This window comes from Phoxinus phoxinus, assembly GCF_949152265.1.
Source record: "Phoxinus phoxinus genome assembly, chromosome: 19".
NCBI lineage: Eukaryota > Metazoa > Chordata > Actinopteri > Cypriniformes > Leuciscidae > Phoxinus > Phoxinus phoxinus.
The window spans coordinates 21,711,515-21,733,597 of NC_136894.1; the positions used below are offsets into that span (position 1 = coordinate 21,711,515).

A 22,083-nucleotide genomic window follows, 5' to 3' on the forward strand; every position below is an offset into this window, starting at 1 on the left:
TTTGTGTGTGAATAATAGTCTCGTCGTCATTTACTATCATTATGGAATAGAGCTGCTTGGACATTCTGCTTCCATGTGGTTTGATCCATGAGGAGGAAGAAAGTCACCGGTGAGTAAATGAGGATTTTATTCTTTGGGGTGAACTATCTGTTTGAGGAATCTTTCTCTGTTTAGAGTGAATGTACAACATGGCAAAGAACATCGGCCAACCAGTGAACTTAGACCCACTTCATGCTGTGTTTTCTCTCGCTCTCAGTGTCTTTAACTGATTTCTGTGTAACTAAAGATTTGAAGCTGAGGGATTTGGAGGAGGGGGACAAAAGAGAGGGAACGAATTAAAGATATCATTGACGAGGTAGAGAGGCGCAGGGTGCATAATATAATACGATCTAAATGAGGCTTAATATAAATAGAGGACCAGGCAAAGAGCGACAGTACAAAAGAGACTTCTAAATAAATCAGCGAGGTATTTTCAGAGTGTTGGTGGCAATGAAAAATCCACCAATGAGCCGCGAGTTTTATTTCAAGTGTGGTAATGAGAAGAGTCTGTGTTTGGTCTCATCGCCGGTTTTTCATCACCGACGTCACCAAAGGCAAGTCTCACAGGTCACACACACACTCGCATTTGCACATTTCATGAGACATACAGATGTTCTCGAGAGCAATTGAGTGGAGACGCATATCAGAACAGAGGAAGAGAGTAGGAACGTATAAAGAGGAAGTCGTAACGAATCCAATCTAATGGAATCTTGAGAAGCTTAGGATGAGTCATAAAACATTCACAAATACAAATACAGAGTAGCACATTCAAACATATTCTAAACACACACACACACACACACACACACACACACACACACACTGGAAGACAGAGCTAGTCATGCCCAGCACATACAGCAAACCATTCTAGTGGAACTGTACCAATGATTAGGGGTGAAATTGTTTCTTCTTTTCTTTCGGCTCCTTAAACAGAAAACGATTGAATGCAAGCTACAGAGCCTGCAGAGTTCACAGAGCACGCAGCCCTCTGTGTCTCATAGATAGAGGACAAACACTCTTTTAATTACGTACTTTAATTGCTATTATTGTTCTGAACATTACCAAGTAGAGAAGAGGAATTTAAAGCCAATTCATTGAAAACAAAGACACATCTCTCTCTCTCTCACGGTCACGTCAATGCTGGTGAAGCAAAGCAGAGGCATGTGTGTCACTACTGACTTCTGCTGGTCAAAAGCAGATACTATATCAGGAATTTAACCAATTTAAACTTGAATATTTTTTTTTAACACTGCAGGAACATTTAAGTGAAATTAAAAAAGGCAAAAAGTTACAGAGCTAAAATATACATTTGACCCAAAATCTTGATCTAGTCATATATATATATATATATATATATATATATATATATATATATATATATATATATATATATATGTGTGTGTGTGTATACACTTATATAATAATATATACTTATATAATAAAATAAGGGTATGTTGACTCTAAAGGTGTGTGCGATAACCTAATGTTTGTAATGGCACCAAATCATTGATCAGGTGACACGTATATCCTATTGTGTGTGATGTTCACATGCATTGCCTATGCCACTAGGATCCAGTCTCAGGTAACCTTCTGCCAGTGAGCTGAACCCAGTCAGGCCTCCCATAGCCGCATAAGGAACAGCTCTGCCCACCGGACGTCCCCGTGTCATGCGCTCTTTTCTGGTTTCAACCACCGTCACATGAGCATATCCAGGCTGGCCACATCCGCAGGTGAATGGACTTCGAAAACCCGTACACTGAGTGCCTACATGTGTGAACAGGTAACTTTAAGACAAATGGGGACTAATTTTATGTTTTATTAAATGCTTATGTGTTACATGATCAATTATGTTAGCGTTCATTTAATAATATATGGGATGCAATGGTGCAAAACTCACACTTCTTGCACAGGTGCCCTGAAACTTCAGCGTGCTCACTGGTTGTGTGTTTGCATCTGCAGCGTACTTGATTAGAGCCGTTGATATGAACGTATTCATAGGACACACAGTGACAACCTTTGACCCTACAGGGCAGGAGTATAGGCCTTTCCTTTGGCAACTCCTCAAAGTCTGTGCAGTGTTGTTTATACCTGAGAATGAAATAGAAACATAGAATAATCTGTTTGTGTGTGTGTGTGTGTGTGTGTGTGTGTACATCAAGTATGTGTATGACTGGTGATCCATACCTGTGTGTACAGAAGCAAGGTGTCTCTGGTCCAATGAGTTTGCAGTCTATCTGTCCTGGGATGCCAAAACTGACGTAAAGGCGGTTTCGTAATCTTCTTGGCACCACTGTCTCTTTGTATTTCTTGTACTCATCCTCTGAAAACATCCTTCCTCTATCATCTTCCCCAACAATCCTTTGTAAAAGATGCCATTCAATGATAGAGAATTATAAGATCACCTTTTCAAACTGACAAGCTTATTACTTGAACTAAAAAGGGATGTACAAATCACCAGAACATGAAACAAATGGGAAATGAAAAGATCAAAATAAAGTTTGTTGTTGTTGTTGTTGTTTAAACAGACTTTAGTTATTAGCTTACCGATTTCCTCAAACAAACAAACCCACCTTCTGTATTCTAAATAGGCCTCCACTGCTTTGGTTGCATTTTTGTCGATTTGTATGTTTTCCATTCCACTTTGATTACGAGTCTATTTGGTTGTTTTGTCTGTTGATATATAAATTACAGTCTCGCGCTGCAACACTGACAACGACAACTTGTTTTGGAATGAATACTTTTCTTGGCGTCTGTGACGTGTTTCTAGGCAACGACGAATTACAACACTGATCAGTTTATCTTACGTAGTCTAAAAACCAGGTAAAAGAGAGAGGAAAAAAATATACGAATGTCAAAATCTTACCAGTAATGTCCAATATAGCCTAATATAGCCATTGTATTGCATCTCTCGACTACATTTGTACAAATTGACTACATTTCCCATGCTCCCTATGACTTTTACGCGTGATGAGAAGTCTCATTCGAGATCGGTTCCTTCAAACAATTCTTTTCAAGAAAACAATTCAGTGATTCTTTTACGCTATGACGTAGTAGAACCTTGCGTTATCGCATGGTCCTCGTGTGGCATAGTTTCTATTATAAATCATTCCAATAACTGTATGTATCCTCATAGACTACAACTGTCTATGATGATTTTTCCCCAGTTTATTAATTAAGGTGTTTATTGTAATGTCATGCTCATAAAAACATGAGGTCATTTACAACATAATTATTATTTGCGTTAACAGAAAATAATACAAAAAATTTACATCGTCTGGCTGAAAAAAAATAAAATTTTGCCGGTTTTAATCAAATCATGTTGTACTATCAAGTACAAAAAAATAATAATCCAGAACGTTTAATTCGTAGGCTACATCATGTCTGCTCTAACTGTTCTGTCCATTAGTCAGAATAGTCTCACACGCACATTCATTAATTGCAAATGACTCGAGAACCGCTCGAAATATTTTTGTTCGTTTCGTGTACGAACCATAGACTGTTCAGTTGGCTCTGGTTCACATGGTTCAGTCCAATGTAAAATAATTGTTCAGACGATATCGTGAAACGACTCAGATTCAGACACAGATTCGATTCATAAGAACAATTCATTCACAATCCGGACATCGCCAGTGCGTAACATGACGTCGTACGCAATAGGTCGAGTTGTCACCGCAGGGAAATACTCAACATTTTGCTATGTTTATTCCGAGTTTCTCCAGATCAAGAGGCTCCGAATGATGATCTGGCATTTATTTTAAGGCGTTTTAGCTGTAAAATAATTCGCTTCTTACTTAATACAGAGACGCTTGCTTTGAAGTTTGGCTGCAGTTTGAATAATGTTTTAATACTGCAAGGCTGCCAGCCATGCAAACGTGCTAAGAAGATGTCAACAATTTGGAGTCAGCGAATCTGTCACCTTGACTTAAGTATTTAAGGTAATTTCTATATGAGCTATACGTTACTGTGTTGGTTTCCTCAGGCTGTTCCAGCTGTCTAATCTGTCTTTTCCAACCGGCCTTGTTTAAAGCGATAATAGAGTGTGTGTATTAGTAATACAGTCGATAGCTTAAAAGTCTGCAGACCGAGTGAAAATGGAGCACGTGTCGACGATTGATACGAGTCCAGCCAGAATCCTGAACTGTTTTTGATTTGCTTATGCTGCTTGCCTAATATCAGTGATCCAAATTTTTTTTTGTTAATGCTAACCTTTTCTAAAGACAATATCATAACAGCTATATGATAGCATCAACAGCTAAACGGTTAATAAATAACTTTCTGGCATTGTTTAACTAATAATCATGATCTGTTCAGCAAGGCATGAAATGTCGACCTCCGCGCTAACCCAGTTTTATGTGGTGATTCCCATCTTAAATTTCATGTGACTGTGCTTTGACAGCTCTGCAAACGAACACAATAGCTTGACAGGGTGGAGCACCTGTACTGTAAACCCTCTGTACTTTGATCACTCTTTGTTTAAGAAAGTCACAAGCTTGAATATGTCGTCTTGACTAATATAATCAATGTGCAAAAACACTACATTTTTATTTTGCCAATATTGTGCTACTGATTTTGTGGTGTAGTAGGGAGTTAGAAGTGGTCGTATTTCTCCCTCCTGCGTTATTCATTTATTTAAAGCATCGTCTCAGTGAGTGATTGATTTGTGATTGGTGGAGAATAGTACTGTGGCCATAGTGAAAGAGAGCGATGACAAGGTTCCTATTCATTTAGGATGGAAATGTAATTTATTCATGCACACTGAAATCTGAGGCTCTGCAAAATAAGTGCTTGTTCATAAAATCTGATATTATTACCATTTCATATGATCAATCCTCATATTTGCTTGTTTTTGTTTGTGGTGTTTTACAGATATTCCTTGCACCTAAACCCCATTGATAAATAGAACCCCCCAACACACACACACACACACACACACACACAATCTTCCACCCTGTTAATTTACTAGGCAAAAAAAAAGGATAAACAAATGTATGAGATCAGTGACCTTATTACCCAATCTTGTCCCCAGCCCTGAACTTGACATCCTCTTTTAAACCTGTCCCCACCCCATCCCCTTAACTGGGGTCCCATCAGACCTGCAGCATTGCCATGCTGGGCTGTCTGCTGCGTAGGAGCATGTCTCACAAACTTAGTATGTTACTGGTGCTCTTCGGCCTGGCCTGGTGTTTGCTGCTGTTTCACTACACCGTCACGCAACCTCGCCGGCAGAGCAGCGCAGAGCTCCGCCAACAGATCCTTGAGCTCAGCCATCGCTACGTCAAAGTCCTCAGTGAGGAGAACCAGAACCCTTCAGGGCCCCATGGCACCTCAATGGCAGGATATGGTAAGTATTTGCTATTATTAATTTGTGCTATTATGAAAAGACCAAAATTGATGTCTATGCTCTGTGGCAAATGTTGTTGGTTCCCTTGTGTCTTTTAACCGAACACAATTTCACAGTTTTAATACTTTTATGTTATTATACATATACTAAAAATGTTAAATAGCCTATGTATATTTCAAAATTAAATTAAAAATTAACTTATTAAAAGCTGTAAAAACAATGCTTGTTCATTGTTAGTTCATTCTATCTAATGCATTGTCTAATATTAACAAGTTACCGGTAACCATTGGTTTCCTTTATGGTTTACACTTTAAAATACTTTACAATAAGGTCTCATTAGTTAAAGGTGAACTATGCAGGTTTTTTACCTTAACTGAACAGCTTCGGAGTCATTGGAATGATTTTATTACTTTTTTCGGGTTGAATGGTGGTCGTTTCGCACCCCCCTATCGCCTGTGAGCGGAAAAACCACCCTTGCAACTTTGGGCCGGCCACAGCGTCAGAAAGTATCGCGTGATATCAGGTCTTGCGATGTAGCGAATTGCTTTACGGCAAAAAAATCTGCTAAAATTCGGTCATTATTGCGCTCCCTCAAGCTGTTCGAACCCGAATGAAGAAGACGTTTTAAAGAATGTCCCGTCTGCTTTATGCCGTTGTATCTGAGAGTCGCCAACAAGTTTTTCGACAGTGTTGTCAAATATCTATTCCGAAGCTGTAGGGGGAGCTCTATAGAGAAACCTGCGTGCAAAAAGCGAGAATACAGCGAAGAAATTCCCGAAATTGCATAGCCCTGCTTTAGGCTATGTTTACACGGAAACGATCTGAAGAGAAAACACAAAAGTGGCGTTGCGTTATCACTTTTTATTCTGTTTAGACGAGCGTTATGGGGGGGAAATCTGCGGGAAATCAAATGCAGCCTTTGATTTTACTTCTTTTTTTTTTATTAGTAATAACTAAGATTAAAAAATGCTGTAGAAGTATTTTGTTAGTTCACGATAACTTCTAATGTTAACAAATGAAACTTTATTGTAAACTGTTAACATGTAATTATGTAATCCTTTTAAATGATCTTTTATCAAATATTAACATTATTCTTATTCATGCTTTTTTTTTTTTTTTTTGCATGTGAAGTTTATGTGAAAGAACAGCCTACTTAGCATTCTGGATGGGTGTGTCCGAAAGAGCTTTAGAAATAACACAATACTAATACTTTCATCATTTCTTTTTGCTGAAGCTGACTTAAGGAGGACAATTGCTGTGCTGTTAGATGATATTCTCAACCGTTTGGTGAAGCTGGAGGGGAAAGTGGATGCTGCTGTCAACGCTTCCGTGCACAACATCTCCCATCCTGCTGCTGGAGCCGGCACTCTCCTTGCTGCCAAAGTTGCTGTTTCCAGGCCCACCAAACCAAATATGCCTGCCCACCGGCCAGACAGGCGTAGTAACCCTCTGCAGTTCCTGCCACAATCACCTGACAGGCCACATAAGCCGCACTCTTTAAAATAGAAAACTGTGGCCATGGACATCTTCTGCATCACTACAGCAAAGACTGTACAGAGATAAAAAAAATAAAAATATATATATATATATTTTTAGACTAAAGCAGCTTTTAGACATTTTTTTAGTTGTGCACATGAGCTTCAGCTTTATTGTTTTGTCTTTTATTCATGGATCAGAAATATATTTTATAACTTATTTGCAATATGAAATATAAGATCTGAGAGAATGATAGGATGAGATTTGTTTTGTTTTTGTTTTTTTACAGAAAACTGATTTTTGATATACAAATGAGTGTTTCATAATGTATCTGCAAAAGACTACATGTACAGCATCATCTCCACAGCTAGCTACTGGTGGCTCCTTTCAATTGTTAGGATTACACGCGTTTCTACGCATTAACTATTGAACTGTGGATCCAAAGAATATTCTCTGAATAGTTGATTGATGTCTCTATTGCAGGCTGAATCGGGTTGGTATTTACCTCAAAACTGAATGTAGCATTAAGCTTTCAGAAGGAACTATACACCAGGCACTACAACTCAATCCATGCAATAAAAGATGTACCAGACTTCATTTGTGTCAGTGTATGTAAGATATAAACACAGATTTGTGCCATTAACGTGATTAAATAAAATTGGAAATGTCTCCAAAGTGCTTCAAATAATACCATGGTATATGTACCGTGTCAATTACAATATAATTATTTTGGATATGTCGATTTATAATCTGTAATTTATATCTATAAATTGTAAACGACGTTAATCCGTCTTCAAACGTTGAGCAGGATGTGACGTAGTAGTTGAGCGAGTCGGTCTGCTCCCAGTTCCCCTCGCGCTTCAGCTGTGTGGTTTGGTCAGCCATTTTCTGCAGTTACATTGAGAGCGGAAGTCTTTCGGGGAAGAATATATTCATTTTCATTCTACCAATCATTCATATTTTCAAAATGAGTGATGTCGAGGAGCAACAATTCGAGGGCAGGGTAAGCATTAGTGTTGTGTCAGCCGTTCTGCAGTTTACTTTCAAATAATCTTTCTTTCTTTTTTTGCGGTAATGCTCGATTAACGTTAGCGAACGGCTAACTTTAGCTGCCGCTTTCTTTTGTTTATTTGCAATTTAACTGAGCAGATAGATCAGCCGATACATACTTATCGGTTAATAGTTCGCAAAACATTTAATATTTAGTAACTTTAGAGCTTATGAGTCCTTTACAATGTCGAATATCAAATAAATGTAACTACGCTGTTTGTTTTTCACCAGCATGTATTTGTTTATCAATATGTCCTTTTGGTAGTGTATTAACTTACCGGCTGGTCCTAGAATACTAAGTTACAGTTATTAAAGTAGACATTGAATAGAAAAATGTTAATACATGATATTCAATTACAACCACATTCACACGATTGTAGCCTGTGTACTTTTGGTTTCTCTTTCCAACGTTTCTGATCTTTCCCTACCTTCTGTCTCTTACATCATATGATTATATAACCAAACCAACATCTGTATTTCAAAAGGAGTGGTAAAATTTGAATAGTTAAATTCATTTTTCTCCCTAAATTTCCCATGATCTTAATTGCTCTGAATGTTCTTTTTTCATTAAGGTTATTGGTCGTGAAGGATTTGAAGAGTTAAGGCCAAGAATGTGGAAGAATATTCAAGATAAAAGAAGGCTTTTACAGAGAAAATGTTTACAGAGCAGACGGTTAAGTGGGAAGGGGAAAAAAGAACGGAAGATCGGTCAGATAGAAGCACGCTCGCATTATGTCTAAAGCAGAAAAAAGAAAAAAGGTTTCAGATTGGGGTGAAGAAATGAAAAGGAGAGGAAAAATGAAAACTGAACAAATGAAGACCGAAGAATAAAATGCCTGAGAGAAAGGAATAGCCTATACTGAAAACAGAAGAATGAATGAGTCCGTAGGTTAAGTAAATGCAAAATTTGTGTTCCAAGTGTCTTTCTAATCTCTCTTTGATGATCATTTGCATGTTTGTAGCTTTACTATGGTGATTCGGCTAAAGAAAAAGCATCAAAAGGACCTGTGATGACTTTGTAGCCTTTGTAAATGTATCGATAGTGTTATTAGCATTTTTTTTAAATCCATTATATAATTTAAGTAATTCTAACACTTTTCTCCACAGCTGTAATAAAGTGTATGTTTGGATTTCTGCAATTATGAATGTCATGTGAGTGTGCAAGTTAGCTTGCTTTGTGAATGTTTGTCTCGTAAATGTTGTAACACATTGCTGTGACATTAGGAATCTCGCTCACCATCCAAATCGGAGCGGGGCAGTCCTGTCCAACCCAAGAATGAGAGCAGGTCTGGCTCTCCCAGCCCTTCCCGAGCATCCAAACGTTCTGAATCAAGATCCCGATCCCACTCCAAGTCCAGGTTAGACCATACATTAGCTGAATGTCATAAAGCCATTTCTTGATTGGCTTCATGTCTGTTTATTTTGCTATCTCTCACTCTCTGTTTTTGGTCCTTTCCAGGTCCCGCTCTCGTCGGCATTCAAATCGCCGCTACAGCCGTTCTCGGTCTCACTCCCACCGGAAAAAGTCTCGTTCTCGCTCCTACAGCCCTGAATACCGACGCAGGCGGAGCCAGAGTGCATCGCCCATGTCTAACCGCCGCAGACACACTGGCAGCCGGGTGAGTAGTTCCATGGTTTGGGGTCAAAGTTCAAATGGGCCAGAGCTACGTTTACTGCAGTTACTTGTAAAAAATATAGTTCAATTCAAAAATGAAATTGTCATTATTTATTCACCGTAAACCCATGTGCTATTGTTTTTTTTCATACGTGTTTTTTCTTTTTTTAATATATATATTTAATATAATTCATAATCACAATAGCGTCATAATTGCATCTAAAAGATACTGGAAATACCTTCATATTGTGTTGGAAATTAGGGAAATTTCGAGTCAAAAAGTTTGAGAACGACTGGCTTACAGGTTTGTAACAACATGAGGGTGAGTGAATAAAGACAGAATGTTCATTTTTGGGTTAACTATCTCTTGAAATCAATTCAATTAAGAGCTATGTGGTCCTGTTTTTGATTACATTTTTTTACCATTTTTAACAGCTACGCTTAAAATGTAACAACTTGATTTAGTTCATGACCATGTTATGTATTTTTAAAAAGTGATGTGTTTTAAATGCTTGTCTCAAACTTGTGAGTCTCTGTTTTGTACAAAATGCATGCAAATGCAGCCTCACGGGGATGAGCATGACTGTCTTTAATAACCCCTTTCATTCCTTCTTATTACACCAACAGAGCTCACACAGCCATGACTCCAAAAAAGACTCACACAGTCATGGTGACGCCAGGGTATGTGGACGTTTCTTAAACTTTTAACAATGACCACTAGACCAAACAGGTCTCCATGTTGCTATTTAAAGGGGTTAAGAGGTCCATTTGGTGACTTTCAAGAATCGTTTTGTCCTCATACAGTGAATTTGAAGGCCCTTCAGATGGCTCATGCAATGACCATATTCATACCGTTATGCCTTAAGAAATGTTTAGTTGGACGGAAAGCTGTAATGTTTGTTCTTGCATTAAAAATATCTGTAACAGGGGTTATTAAATACTGTCACACAGTTATTTGGAGCAATTTCAGGAAATTAAGCAGTCATGTTGATTTGCCGTCCCACCAGAGAAAGCAGTGAAGTATTTCCTGAAAAATGGTACATCCATCTCTGTTTAGGGGTGTTACGATAAACACTGGGAAACCTAAAATGGTTATTTCATACAAAGAGAATGTTGAGCTGTTTTAATGTCATTTGCATGTGAATATTTTTTTGTGATCTAAAATTTGATACAAAGAAATGAATTGCAGCATGTTTTTTTTTTTCTTTTACTAAAGTTAATGTCTCATCAAAGAAGCGATAATGTAAGTTTAATATTTACATATTTATATGAACAGTAATATTTGTAAATAAATGAAATGAAAGGTCATAGACATTATTGTATTATTTGGTGGTTGGGTTATTTAATTTTTGGTGTTTTGAATCATCTGTCTTGTGTTCTAGTGCTCACACCTCTGTCCCTCTTACAGGCCAATCCAGACCCAAACACATGTCTAGGTGTTTTTGGTCTCAGTCTGTACACAACAGAGCGAGACCTGCGAGAGGTCTTCTCGCGTCACGGCCCTTTAGCCGGTGTCAACGTTGTCTATGACCAGCGAACGGGGCGCTCTCGCGGTTTTGCCTTCGTTTACTATGAGCGCATCGACGATGCTAAAGAGGTACGTCCCCAACTGTAAATGTCCTGCCAATGCATGTTCACCGCAAAAGTGGGGACATACTTAACGACTGTAAGGTCGATTATGAATGTAATTTGATTCTTACGACTGATCATGCCCAAACGCGCCGAGTCAGAGACAGTTGCGTTCAGTTTTGTTTAAAATCTGCTCCATTCATTGGAAACAGTCCGCAATGGCGCTTTTCCACTAGACAGTACCAGCTCGACTCGCCTTTGTTTGGTTTTCCACTGTGTAAAAGTTCTACCTGCTTCCAGATACTTTTTTTCGTATCACATCCGGTGAGGTTCTGAGCGAGCTGAGGCGATACTAAAATGTGACGTGAAAACACGGCAGACTGCTGATTGGTCAGAGAGAATCGTCACTATTCACTGCGTCATCATTGTACGCCCCAGACGGAGTTCCTGAATAACTCCGCCATTTTTAAATAGTTTGACCAGAGATTGCGTGATATACCCATTACTAATATTATGTAAAACAGCATACACTTGATTTCCTCCATTGTCCTGTGTGTGTGTGGGTAGTGGGTGTGTTGCTTAGACGATTACGTCACGGCAGTTTCCTGCGCCGTCGCTATGACGACCAGGTACTATTGTAGAGGTACTATCTGCAATGGAAAAGCGAGACGAGTCGAGCTGGTACTGGTAATGGAAAAGCGCCATTAGTGTGTTCAGTCTTAGAATGTTTCAGCTAGTCAATAAGTATGTCCCCGTCATAAGAGGTTTAGCGATTGACTTAATTGTAGCTTAAGGACAACTTCGGATTACCTGCTGTACCCAAGTGAACACATTGACTTATAAAGAGTTTCCCATACAAAATCAGGAAATATCAGGACATTTGTTTTCCAGGACTGGAATAGTCATGATAATTTCAGTATTGCAATAAAGGCGTGTTTCAATGTATTTGGCTATATATGGCTTGTCAAGTAAAATTTTCTTGCATGCAATAGTAAGGTGAGCGAATTGTTATTATTTGTATTTTTTTTCCCCCATAAATCAGTTAAACATAATAATCAATTAGTGAATAGGTCTGCAAAGCTTCCTTTAATCTTTCAAAACAAGACATTTTAATTTATATGGTTTTCAGTGCTCTGTAAATATATCTTGTCTAAAAAGACCATTTGTCCCTCACCGTAGGCAATGGAGCGGGCTAATGGCATGGAGCTGGATGGAAGACGCATCAGGGTGGATTACTCCATCACTAAACGTCCACACACACCCACACCAGGGATCTACATGGGTCGGCCCACACAGTGAGTATTTTGCAGGCAAAGGAACAAGAAGCAAGTGGCTAGTAGGATGGTTTTTAATAACACTTCAAATATGATTCTTAGCAATGGAGGTGGGGGGAGCAGCAGCAGCAGCGGTGGTGGTGGCCGGAGACGAGACTCGTATAATGATCGTGGCTATGATAGATATGACCGCTATGACGAGTACGACTACAGATACAGGTAACATGAATATACATACAGCAGCTGCCAAAAGTTATATGTTTTTAATGACCCTACAAGTTCAATTAAACCATCAAAATATGAGTATTTATTTTTTATAATTAAATATGAGGAAATGACAAAACACTATAATTTAAGGTATTTGTCTGACAAAATTATTTGGAAAAAACAAGGCAAACTACAGCTACAGAAAAAAAAAGCAATAAATATTAATTACAGTATAATCATTTATTAGTATTTAGTTGGTTCACTCTTGTTTTTGCATGTGTTCATGATTTGTATGACAGCTGTGGCAAAAAAAATAATGTGCGCACAATTTGGCATGCTGCTTTCACTCAAATAAAGCAAATGTTTAATAATATTTGAATAAAGGTTGACTTTATTAGGCTGTATTGCAGTGTCAAACATTTCCATTGTGCTAAATGAAAATCCTTGTGGATCCTGATCCGTTCTTCTCTTTTCCAGCAGGAGGCGCTCTCCGTCACCTTATTACAGCCGGTACAGGTCTCGCTCAAGATCTCGCTCATACAGCCCACGTGAGTGGATTTAAACGCCTTGAGCAATCTAAATTTTCCACATATGCCCAAATACATGACTGCTTTATAAGCCTCAACTTCTAGAGTGTATTACTCATGAAATCCCATCCTTCACCAGTTAGCTCACAGAATTGTGTACATTGTGATGGATATTTTAATTATAGACTCATGCTAATATAACTTTTATGTTTTGCAGGACGATACTAAGAAGATCCTGATGACTTCTTTCTTTTTGCCTGTTTGCATCAAGCTATACATTTATAAACACACGAAGTACATGTAAACTCACTGTACTGCAGAGATTTGTTTAATAAATGTCTTAATTTGTAGACTCCCTAGTATATAAGTTTAGGGTTTGTGGAGATCATACATACTGTCATCATAGGGTTTTATGTGCGAGACTTGTTTTTTTGTGTAGTGCTCGTATGGTGTGATATGAATTTTCTTATAAACTGGGCATCTTTTAGCGGGTATGTATGCTGTATTAAGAGTGTGAGTTGCTGTACATTTGTGTGACAGAGCATTGTGTACTTGAGAAAGCAAGCTGAGATTGCCTGTTTATCTGTGACATAAAAAAATCTTTATTTTCAGGATTAATTTGTGTTGCTTTGTTTCTTTCTCTAGAAATAAAGAGCTCAAAATAAAATGCGTTGCTTTCTATTCTGACAAGACATGCTTTGATGTGCTACTTAGTCTTGTGAATGTTCTTCAAAGTGTGAATACTATGAATACAAGCAATGTACTACACAGAATCCAATGTCAGCTTGCCTTGATATTTACCGTAACCATAGACATCAAAAATGTATGAAGAAACGTGTTTCTAGCTAGTAAATAATGTTGAACTATTTTTAAAAAGTGTGGTTGCTCACAATGCAAATGTTTTAAAATGATTTAAAACACTCAAAATGCTTGTTTGATTAAAATGCATTAATTAGGTCATGAAATTAATAATAACTGAAACGAACATTGATCAATTGTATAATTATCAGATTGTATTGTCATAATGCAATGAGATGTGCACAACTGTTTTTAATCACTGTCTTTATTATATCACAAGGAAAGATTTAATACAAATCATACAAAAAATATTTTTACAGTACAAAGTATAGGAACAATTTATCCTAAAATAATTCAAATAAATCCTTTTGCATTTTGTGTAAAACTGCATGGTACATCAATACTAATAGACACGCCTCTAATCTATCAGTATGTGTTCCGTTTTTAATGCACTCTATATAAGTTAATCCTATAATATTTAACATTCCACTATCCAGCTGTTTTTTCCCCCCAACAATATAGAGAAAGTTGCTTAGGCATCGGCCAAATACATGCTGACTAAAGTCTTTATAGTGCAAATTCAATGTTGAGGGCAAATAGAAATATATCTATCATATTTCAGTAACACTTTAGCAACTTTTATTGAAACAAACATCATATAAGAGACATTAGTTAACATGCATATAATTTGTTCATACTATACGTATTATAGTATACATTTTGTCAAGAGGGTCCACAGATCTTATAAGACCCCTTTGTTGTGAATATTTAATGTGTTTGAAATCAAATATATTAAATCACGAGAACAAGCCTACAAGGTTCTCCATTAGAGGAGCATGGAGGACTTGGCTACGTTAGACTGTCGGCCATATTGTTTCCACCTATCCAGGCATTTCAGATCAGTGGAGTGGATGAGTAAGGAAATTCTGAGACAAGACCATTGTTTAGATTCCGCCTGCCTGATGTGGTCCGTAAGTGACATGAGGCCAGCACTCCTTAAATTGTTTTAAAAGTATTTTTGAATATATAGAAATTAACAAATTGGTCAACAGATTCAAAACAGACTGGTGGGCTTAAAAGTTACATGTCGCTAACTGCCTCTCGAATAAGTCAATGAACCCCGTATAATTTTGTTACTTCTCATACAAAAATACATACACTGCCACCTTGTATGCACATTTAAACAGGCTGTATCAGCTGTCAGTGTATTGTGATTATGAAAAAAATAAATGTCTTAGTAAACATTCATAATATCATATGAGACTATTTTATTGTGATGTGATGCATATGTAACAAATCTTACATTTACAAAGCTTTATTTGAGAAGAAAAAGGATCACTTTAAAAGTCATATTCTTGTCTGCTTTTTAAAATTCTTGATAATCAATGACACGAGGCTGCAGTCTTTGAGATCTTATAAATATGCAATAAAACCACCGACTGCATACTTGCTTGAAGAACTTTAACAAACCCAAATGTCATGAAAAATGGCCATCACTTAAAATATGCCACACAGAATAAGCTAAACATTTAAGCCAAACAACTTGTATACAATACCTTCAAATATTTTAATTATACAACACATTTTTATTCCTACATTTCCAGACCATTCCAGCAATTAAAATATTAGGTGACTGTTGGATGCATTAAATAACAGTCTTTACAGTGGAAAATGTCCTTGAATTTGTTTTTGTGGATATTCTTCAGTGCACATTATCAATTTGTTAGCATACATTAGTGCAACTAAATACATCCCTACACCAAAAATGGTCCTTATCAGTCCATTCAAATGTTCCTGGAAATGAGCATGAGGAGGAAATTAGAGCACATTATATGAAACACTCAAAATATCATAGTTTGCATAAGTACAAATTATTATTTTATATTGTGCTTTACAAAAACGAATTTCCAGGAATGGAGGGCATTCGTAGCATTTAACACCTTTGTAGGTTGTTGTACACTATAAGAGTGTGACAACATCTAGCTTTGTTCTTCTTGAGACAATGAGAAAATTAATAGATTTTTTTTTCAGGTCCATTGTGATTTTCAAACATTACACACTACATTTAAACAGCCTCTCTAACCAAGCATGTATAAAACATTTATGTTAAATCTCTTATTACTATTCCAATCCTATGTTCGTTAGCATTCCAGGAGCCCCTGTTAAAGCTTGCAGAGCTTTGATTTTTGAGGCCCCACAGTCAAAGGTCAGGCCCACCTCGTCACATGGGTTATGTAACTATTTTTTCTTTTTTTCTTAAAATTAATTTGAGACCAATAGGCAATTAGTAAATCCCTTCTTCATTCTCAAATAAATATAAAAAAACAAACTTGTGATTTTTAACAATCAAATATTCAGACCTTATACAGGCCATGATTTGCAAATAATTTATGTAGGCCAAGACTTATTATTATTATTGTTTTATTTATTTATTGATCACAATCATCATTATTATTCCTTAATACAATTTCTCAAAATAACAATATTAAGGGAAATATGTAATACGTAAAACTTTCAACTTTACATTCTGTAAAGGCACAATAATAATAATAATAATAATAATAATAATAATAATAATAATAATACAATACAAATGATCTGCAACATAACATTAAACATTTTATTTGAGCCTTCGAAGTCATTCTTTTAAATATCAAAAAGGAAAAAGTGAATGAATAACTGAATAAACGCACGTAACCTAGTCTAAACAACTAACGTTAATGACTATACACATGGTGTAAGATGACATTAGTAGCCTAACCTAAAAAAGTTTGTTGTATGTAATTGTGACGCTTGTTAAGGTAAATATATGAACTATGAGTTCTTTGCATAGACTGTAAAAAAATAGGTTCTTTGACATGAACACAGGAAGCAGGTTGGAAAAAACAATTGGAAGATGTGAATCAGTACCGCCATTTTCTGTAACGTTATACACGGTGGTTCATACAGCCAAGAACATAAACATCGACTAAACTGTCATAAATATCCTTAAAACAAAACCAACAGGAGTGAAGAAGTCGGTTTTCAACAAATTAGTTATTTGAGAACACGAAACAAAACTGCTTGCTAAACACGAAACTTCCATGGAAGTTTCTGAAAGAAAATTATTCAAAAACATGGCGATAACTGCACAGAATGTTCCATACATCCACTCATCAAGGAACATAATCTGAAAACAATGCAAAATCTGAAACGGTAACTTACATAAAATACGTTTTAACTTGCAAAGTGATTAAATCCACTGTTCCTCAACGAAAGCGAAGCTAACGTCAATTCTTGCTCTTGTTAGCCTTTTGTTTGTATATAATATATATGCTACGTTTAAAACGTATTTATGTTATCGTTTGGGTCACTAATTCGACTTAAAACTGAAAATTATCCCGGTGGTTTTAAGGAAAGCCCGTAGATTTCCATCGTTAAACCAATATTTACCACCCTCAATCCGCGTACTATATAAACAATGTTTTCCTATAGAAACACGTCTCCCCTGACGGGTGGAGCAACGGGTCGCATTCCTTTTCAATAACATGCATTTTAAAGCAACCTCACAAACATACTGCACGAATGTAAAGGTTTAGTGGTTTTGTAAAGCATTTATTATCACAATCTATATGAAAGTTTACTATAAGAAATGGACGTTGTAAAAAGGGGGCAATTATGAAAATGAGCTTCCGATCTGACCAACGAATGAGGGGAGGCGTCGAGGCGAATCCCCCACACAAAAGGATTGGGTATCTAAAGGCAACGCATAAAATAACACTTTCCGCCACGTCTCCTACCATATAACGTTATATACAAATAACCACGTTTTTAGAATCAGAAAAAAATCTATATACAACACATTCATGCGAACTGCCTCAAAATACCTCATGAAAAAACGAAGTCCTCCTCCACATATTCTTTTCTTTGCATGGCTTTATATTTTAAATCTGAAACGAAAAGAAAATGTGTAGTGCATAATGTGTTCCGGTTTCTAGTTTTGAGACTGGATGAAGTAATTCCACCCCATAGTAGACTTTTCGCGCCTGGATTTGTACCGAAGAGCAGTGGATGAAAACCAATGAATGAACAGTCGCCGCAGCAGACAGCGAGAGTAGTAAAGCAGAAAGGAGCTGCGTTTTCATTGGTCTCCTGTTCGACCAATAGGAGCGCTTCATGTGCGTGCCATTCTATAGTAGTATTTCAGTTGTGCAAGCCATACTACTGGCATCTAGGCCCACATTGAGCAGTCAGCTGCTGTTACTTCTTACGTTTTTAGGTGCCATTTAAAGTTCACATCTATTGCATTGAAATAAGCTAGTTCTATTTAATTATGAGAAAAGCAAATTAAGATGTCGGTGCTCTTCGTATGAAAATAATCCTCTTCGTAGGATTTTAAATTAGAAACATACATGGCTATACTGCTGCTATAGAACAAACCATGATGTATGGCATGTTGAATGGCTTACTCAAATTCTGCCATTCTGTTTGTGTCTCAATGAGATAAAAAAAGCTAAATAAGTAGCCTATTGGTAAAAAAAAATCTGGGATAAAAAGTAAATTGTCTAGAAAAATAATTGCCCCCACAATGACATTGTTTTGGAAAGATGGCCCTGGCTAAAAAATAAATAGGCAAAAAATCGATACACGTGAGAAATAGTAACTAGTGTTAATAAAATAATTTGGGGGCGAAAAAAGCACAAAGTTAATTCGAAACTGATTATCTAATATGTGACTACCCTGAAGGTGCTGGCAGTCTAATTTAATTATTTTAATCATAATTGTACCCTAATATGCGGGATTATCGTTGTTAATGGTTACAGATTTGTTTCAAATATAGCATATTTAATTTGCTGATGTGTGTACTTCGTCTGACGTTTGGTAAAACCGAAGATGAACATATTTTTTAGGAATATTCCTCATTTAATTTAAACGCCAGGTAACAAATGTGAGGGAGCGCATACCTGGGTCACGTAAACGTAACAGGAAAAAAAGCTTGACGTGGCCGTCTTATGTATAGGATAACCTTTACTGGCCTTGTGAAAGTGCCACTAGTAAAGTTTTTTGTTGTTGACATTTTGTAACGACACTTCAGGTTGCGCTACATCTCGCAGCTCCCGCACAAATAGAAAACGCCCTAATTATCAGAAATCTGTCGTGTCAATGCGGTGCATTCAACTTTAATGTTTACCAATCACTGACTTTCTCTATTTTTGTGTACAGAAAAATCTTTAAGGAATCCAACACGACCTGTGTGTGTGTGTGTGTGTGCGTGACAGAAAGAGAGGGAGAAAGAGGCGCATGGGCGTGGGCCCTGTGTAAATGTCTTCGCTTTACGTGGAAGGTCGAGCGATTTGCAGGCCGCACATCCAGATATTTATACAACTCCAGTCTTTTTCTGTGGAACCGTGAAAGAAATGTAGCGAATTATCGGGAAAGAACTCTAAAGTATATTGCATGAACAAACACAGGCCTATGATCTCCTCCCCGCTGTGCCAGAAGGAGGCCCGCCTTAACCACTCGCCATTATGACTTTTCTATGTTCCGCATGGCCCTCCCCTTTCTTTAGGCACCGGAAGTGTTTAATTCGCTTTGTTCAATCTGGTCAGGTCACATTACATTAGGCCACAATTGTCAAATACTGTATGTACAGTTATGAAGAAGTTGCATTAGCGTGACACAAATGTAGCCTACCACATGCAACTGTGGATATGCATTAACAATGCATAGTTACGCGTGTGGGACTTCATAATGAAATAAAGAAGAGGCATAATTTAAACCATGTCCCTTGATTGATTGCATGTTGTCTCAGTTTTATATGTTTATTAAATGCATGTCATATAATGTATAGAAAATAAAGTAGATGCTGTATGTATGAATGGCAGACCCTCCCCCTCGTCCCCTATATGGCAGGCAGCCCACCATAAGCGCAGATAACAGTGCTGGCTTTAAGCGCTGAGAGCGAGAGTGCGTGCAACGCCTCTTTACAACTCCAACAACAACCAATAAGAGCGCAGAATTGCATTAGTAGAGAAAAGTCCACCGAACGGAATATCATTGAACGGTACAACGAGTACAGCTAGCTTTGCACGGGATCCCTGCAAATGCACGTAGAGCTCTCTCTCTCTCTCTCTCTCTCTCTCTCTCTCTCTCTCTCTCTCTCTCTCTCTCTCTCTCTCTCTCTCTCTCTCTCTCTCTCTCTCTCTCTCTCTCTCTCTCTGTCCCCACCCCAGTCATCCCTGTGCCATTTTCCCCCAATCCGACACTTAATTGAGCAACCGGGACACCTCACGTGCAGGACTGATTTGTAGTTTGAACACGTGGCTCATTGAAAAAGGCAGAACTTAGGTTTTTTTTGTTTTCCGTTTTCTTGATGTTATTGAGAGGCGGTGCCTACACAAACGTGTCTGACAATTTAGTCGCATCGCCAAAGAATAAAGAAACTTTCTCTGTTTTCCTCCTGGCCCTTGCCTCGCAGAGGTGACGGAATAAATAATTCAGTTCGTTTAAATCAAGAGGAAACGCGAGTGCGCGCAACCACGGCGGCGATCTCGTCCATCAAATATCTCAGTAGCTTGGAGTGATTGGGAGAACACTCCCAGACCCTCCGCTGAGCGACAGTGCGGTGCTCTCTCCAAACACTGCCCATCCGAGCGACGCGATACAGGGCTGCCCCTCTGCAACACGGTCGCTCTTTTTTGTATACAACAAAATGAATAAGCTTTACATTGGGAACGTGAGCGAGCAGGCGAGCGCGCTGGACTTGGAAAGTATCTTTGAGGAGTGGAAGATACCTTTCAGTGCACCCTTTCTCGTAAAAAGTGGCTACGCGTTTGTGGATTGCCCCGACGAAAAGGTAGCGATGAGGGCCATTGACATTCTTTCAGGTGAGACTTTTATCCGAATGTGATTTTTGTCCACCCTCCATATGAATTAAAATGCACACGCAACGGTCGCGTTTAACAATTAAATGCCTATGCAAAGCAGGGAAGTGCACGTAGATTGAGCAAGTGTTGAATATTCACTTTCAGTTTTTTAAACCACGGGCTTTACTCGTCGAGAACGCCAAGTCTCGCTTTAGAACCAAAATAACTGAACGGCAAGTGTCCATCAAAGTTGCAGCGTTGCTTGTCTACCCAGGGCGAAATGTGAAATGCTGTGTCCAAGTGGCGAGTGGTTGCACATATTTTATTTGAATTAAAATTGTCTTCATGTTTGGTGTGGCGTTTAAACGCATGTCGTGGAGCACTTCACTGAAAGTGAACTTAAGTGTTACTCAGAATTGGTCGGTTTCGAACTTTGCCATTGTAAAATTGTATCACTTTTATCGCTGTAATTACTAGCTGCTCTAGCCTAGAACACCAGGTGGTTGGGTTGCATTGGTGGCTTGTAGGCCTTTCGACTACTCCCCTCGTCTCCAGAATATGGGTTGATTTATGTTTGGGATGAGTGTAAATTGTGTAAAGGCTGCAATATTTGCTTTAAATGGAACGTATAAGTCAGTGGACATTTTCGTGATTTTCTAAAACAAGTCAGTGTCTCGCTGCTCGTGGCTGAGGCCTTAGCGCAAGCGTGGGGCAAATTTGCCTTCCATGTTTAACCTCTGGGAATTTGTATAGCCTATGATCTTTTTTTTTTTTTTAATTATAGACCGATTTTGCTTTAAGATGTCGTGAAAATTTAGTAGCTACTTGTCAGTGTGGTTTCTGTACACGTAACATAAATAGGATTGTTTATTTTTTTTGCACTTTCGTACATTGTAAATATTTGACACACAATAGACATTTTGTTTGAAATAAGAATGTGATTTATTAAAATACAATTAATATTTTTCAGGGAAAGTAGAACTCCACGGAAAAGTCTTAGAAGTGGAGCACTCTGTCCCTAAACGACAAAGGTAAGATTCATTTGTAAATTTCGCAATTTCATCCACGTTGAAATTGAATCCACGTTTTTGTTTTGAATTGATATCTTTAAATTTCTGTTCACTGTAGCCCTGATTTTAAATAGGGATTCTTGTTGTTTTTATTCTTTCAAATGACTCGTTTGATTTGTTTTCGTTCATATGGTCAATTAAACTGTTATTTGCAAGCTAAATGCAATATTAGGGTGGTGGCGGTGTTTCATGCATCTGCATAAAATGTAAATCTGCAGGTGTGTTTAGTAACAAAATAAGGTGTGTAAGCTAGCCTACTGTTGAACCTCCAT

At 37.7% G+C, this 22,083-nt stretch overlaps 4 protein-coding genes across 15 annotated transcripts in view; 3 read left to right on the plus strand and 1 right to left on the minus strand.

The window, feature by feature from the left end:
• Nucleotides 1-1,439: 1,439 nt before the first annotated feature.
• On the minus strand, nt 1,440-3,019 carry fam221a (family with sequence similarity 221 member A). Of its 3 annotated transcripts, XM_079591668.1 has the most exons (5): nt 2,903-3,013; nt 2,610-2,709; nt 2,224-2,397; nt 1,937-2,127; nt 1,440-1,803 (listed from the first exon to the last, which is right to left on the minus strand). In XM_079591668.1, exons 2-5 carry the CDS (start codon nt 2,672-2,674, stop codon nt 1,568-1,570), a joined length of 666 nt encoding a protein of 221 aa, XP_079447794.1. In that variant the 5' UTR covers nt 2,675-2,709; nt 2,903-3,013; the 3' UTR covers nt 1,440-1,567. The 3 variants fall into 3 exon arrangements, with proteins under 3 accessions (XP_079447794.1, XP_079447795.1, XP_079447793.1); XM_079591669.1 differs by lacking the exon at nt 2,610-2,709 and having other exon boundaries at nt 2,903-3,019; XM_079591667.1 differs by lacking the exon at nt 2,903-3,013 and having other exon boundaries at nt 2,610-2,890.
• Nucleotides 3,020-3,661: 642 nt separating this feature from the next.
• Nucleotides 3,662-7,538, plus strand: ccdc126 (coiled-coil domain containing 126). The gene is made up of 3 exons (XM_079591670.1): nt 3,662-3,974; nt 4,906-5,380; nt 6,615-7,538. Exons 2-3 carry the CDS (start codon nt 5,146-5,148, stop codon nt 6,884-6,886), a joined length of 507 nt encoding a protein of 168 aa, XP_079447796.1. The 5' UTR covers nt 3,662-3,974; nt 4,906-5,145; the 3' UTR covers nt 6,887-7,538.
• Nucleotides 7,539-7,645: 107 nt separating this feature from the next.
• tra2a (transformer 2 alpha homolog) lies at nt 7,646-14,277 on the plus strand. Of its 7 annotated transcripts, XM_079591674.1 has the most exons (11): nt 7,652-7,859; nt 8,479-8,791; nt 9,131-9,264; nt 9,366-9,525; nt 10,149-10,202; nt 10,738-10,764; nt 10,930-11,118; nt 12,270-12,385; nt 12,467-12,583; nt 13,049-13,119; nt 13,316-14,156. In XM_079591674.1, the coding sequence occupies exons 2-11, from the start codon at nt 8,780-8,782 to the stop codon at nt 13,324-13,326; spliced, it is 891 nt and encodes a 296-aa protein (XP_079447800.1). In that variant the 5' UTR covers nt 7,652-7,859; nt 8,479-8,779; the 3' UTR covers nt 13,327-14,156. The 7 variants fall into 7 exon arrangements, with proteins under 7 accessions (XP_079447797.1, XP_079447800.1, XP_079447798.1 ...); XM_079591671.1 differs by lacking the exon at nt 8,479-8,791 and having other exon boundaries at nt 7,646-7,859; nt 13,316-14,277; XM_079591672.1 differs by lacking the exon at nt 8,479-8,791 and having other exon boundaries at nt 13,052-13,119; nt 13,316-14,157.
• A 5,634-nt stretch (nt 14,278-19,911) lies between these two features.
• Nucleotides 19,912-22,083, plus strand: part of igf2bp3 (insulin-like growth factor 2 mRNA binding protein 3) — a 31,405-nt gene continuing 29,233 nt past the window's right edge. For all 4 annotated transcript variants that reach the window (XM_079590178.1, XM_079590179.1, XM_079590180.1 and 1 more), the window contains exons 1-2: nt 19,912-20,762; nt 21,712-21,772. In XM_079590178.1, coding sequence (XP_079446304.1) covers nt 20,588-20,762; nt 21,712-21,772 — 236 coding nt within the window. In that variant the 5' untranslated portion in view covers nt 19,912-20,587. The remainder of the gene's footprint in view (nt 20,763-21,711; nt 21,773-22,083) is intronic.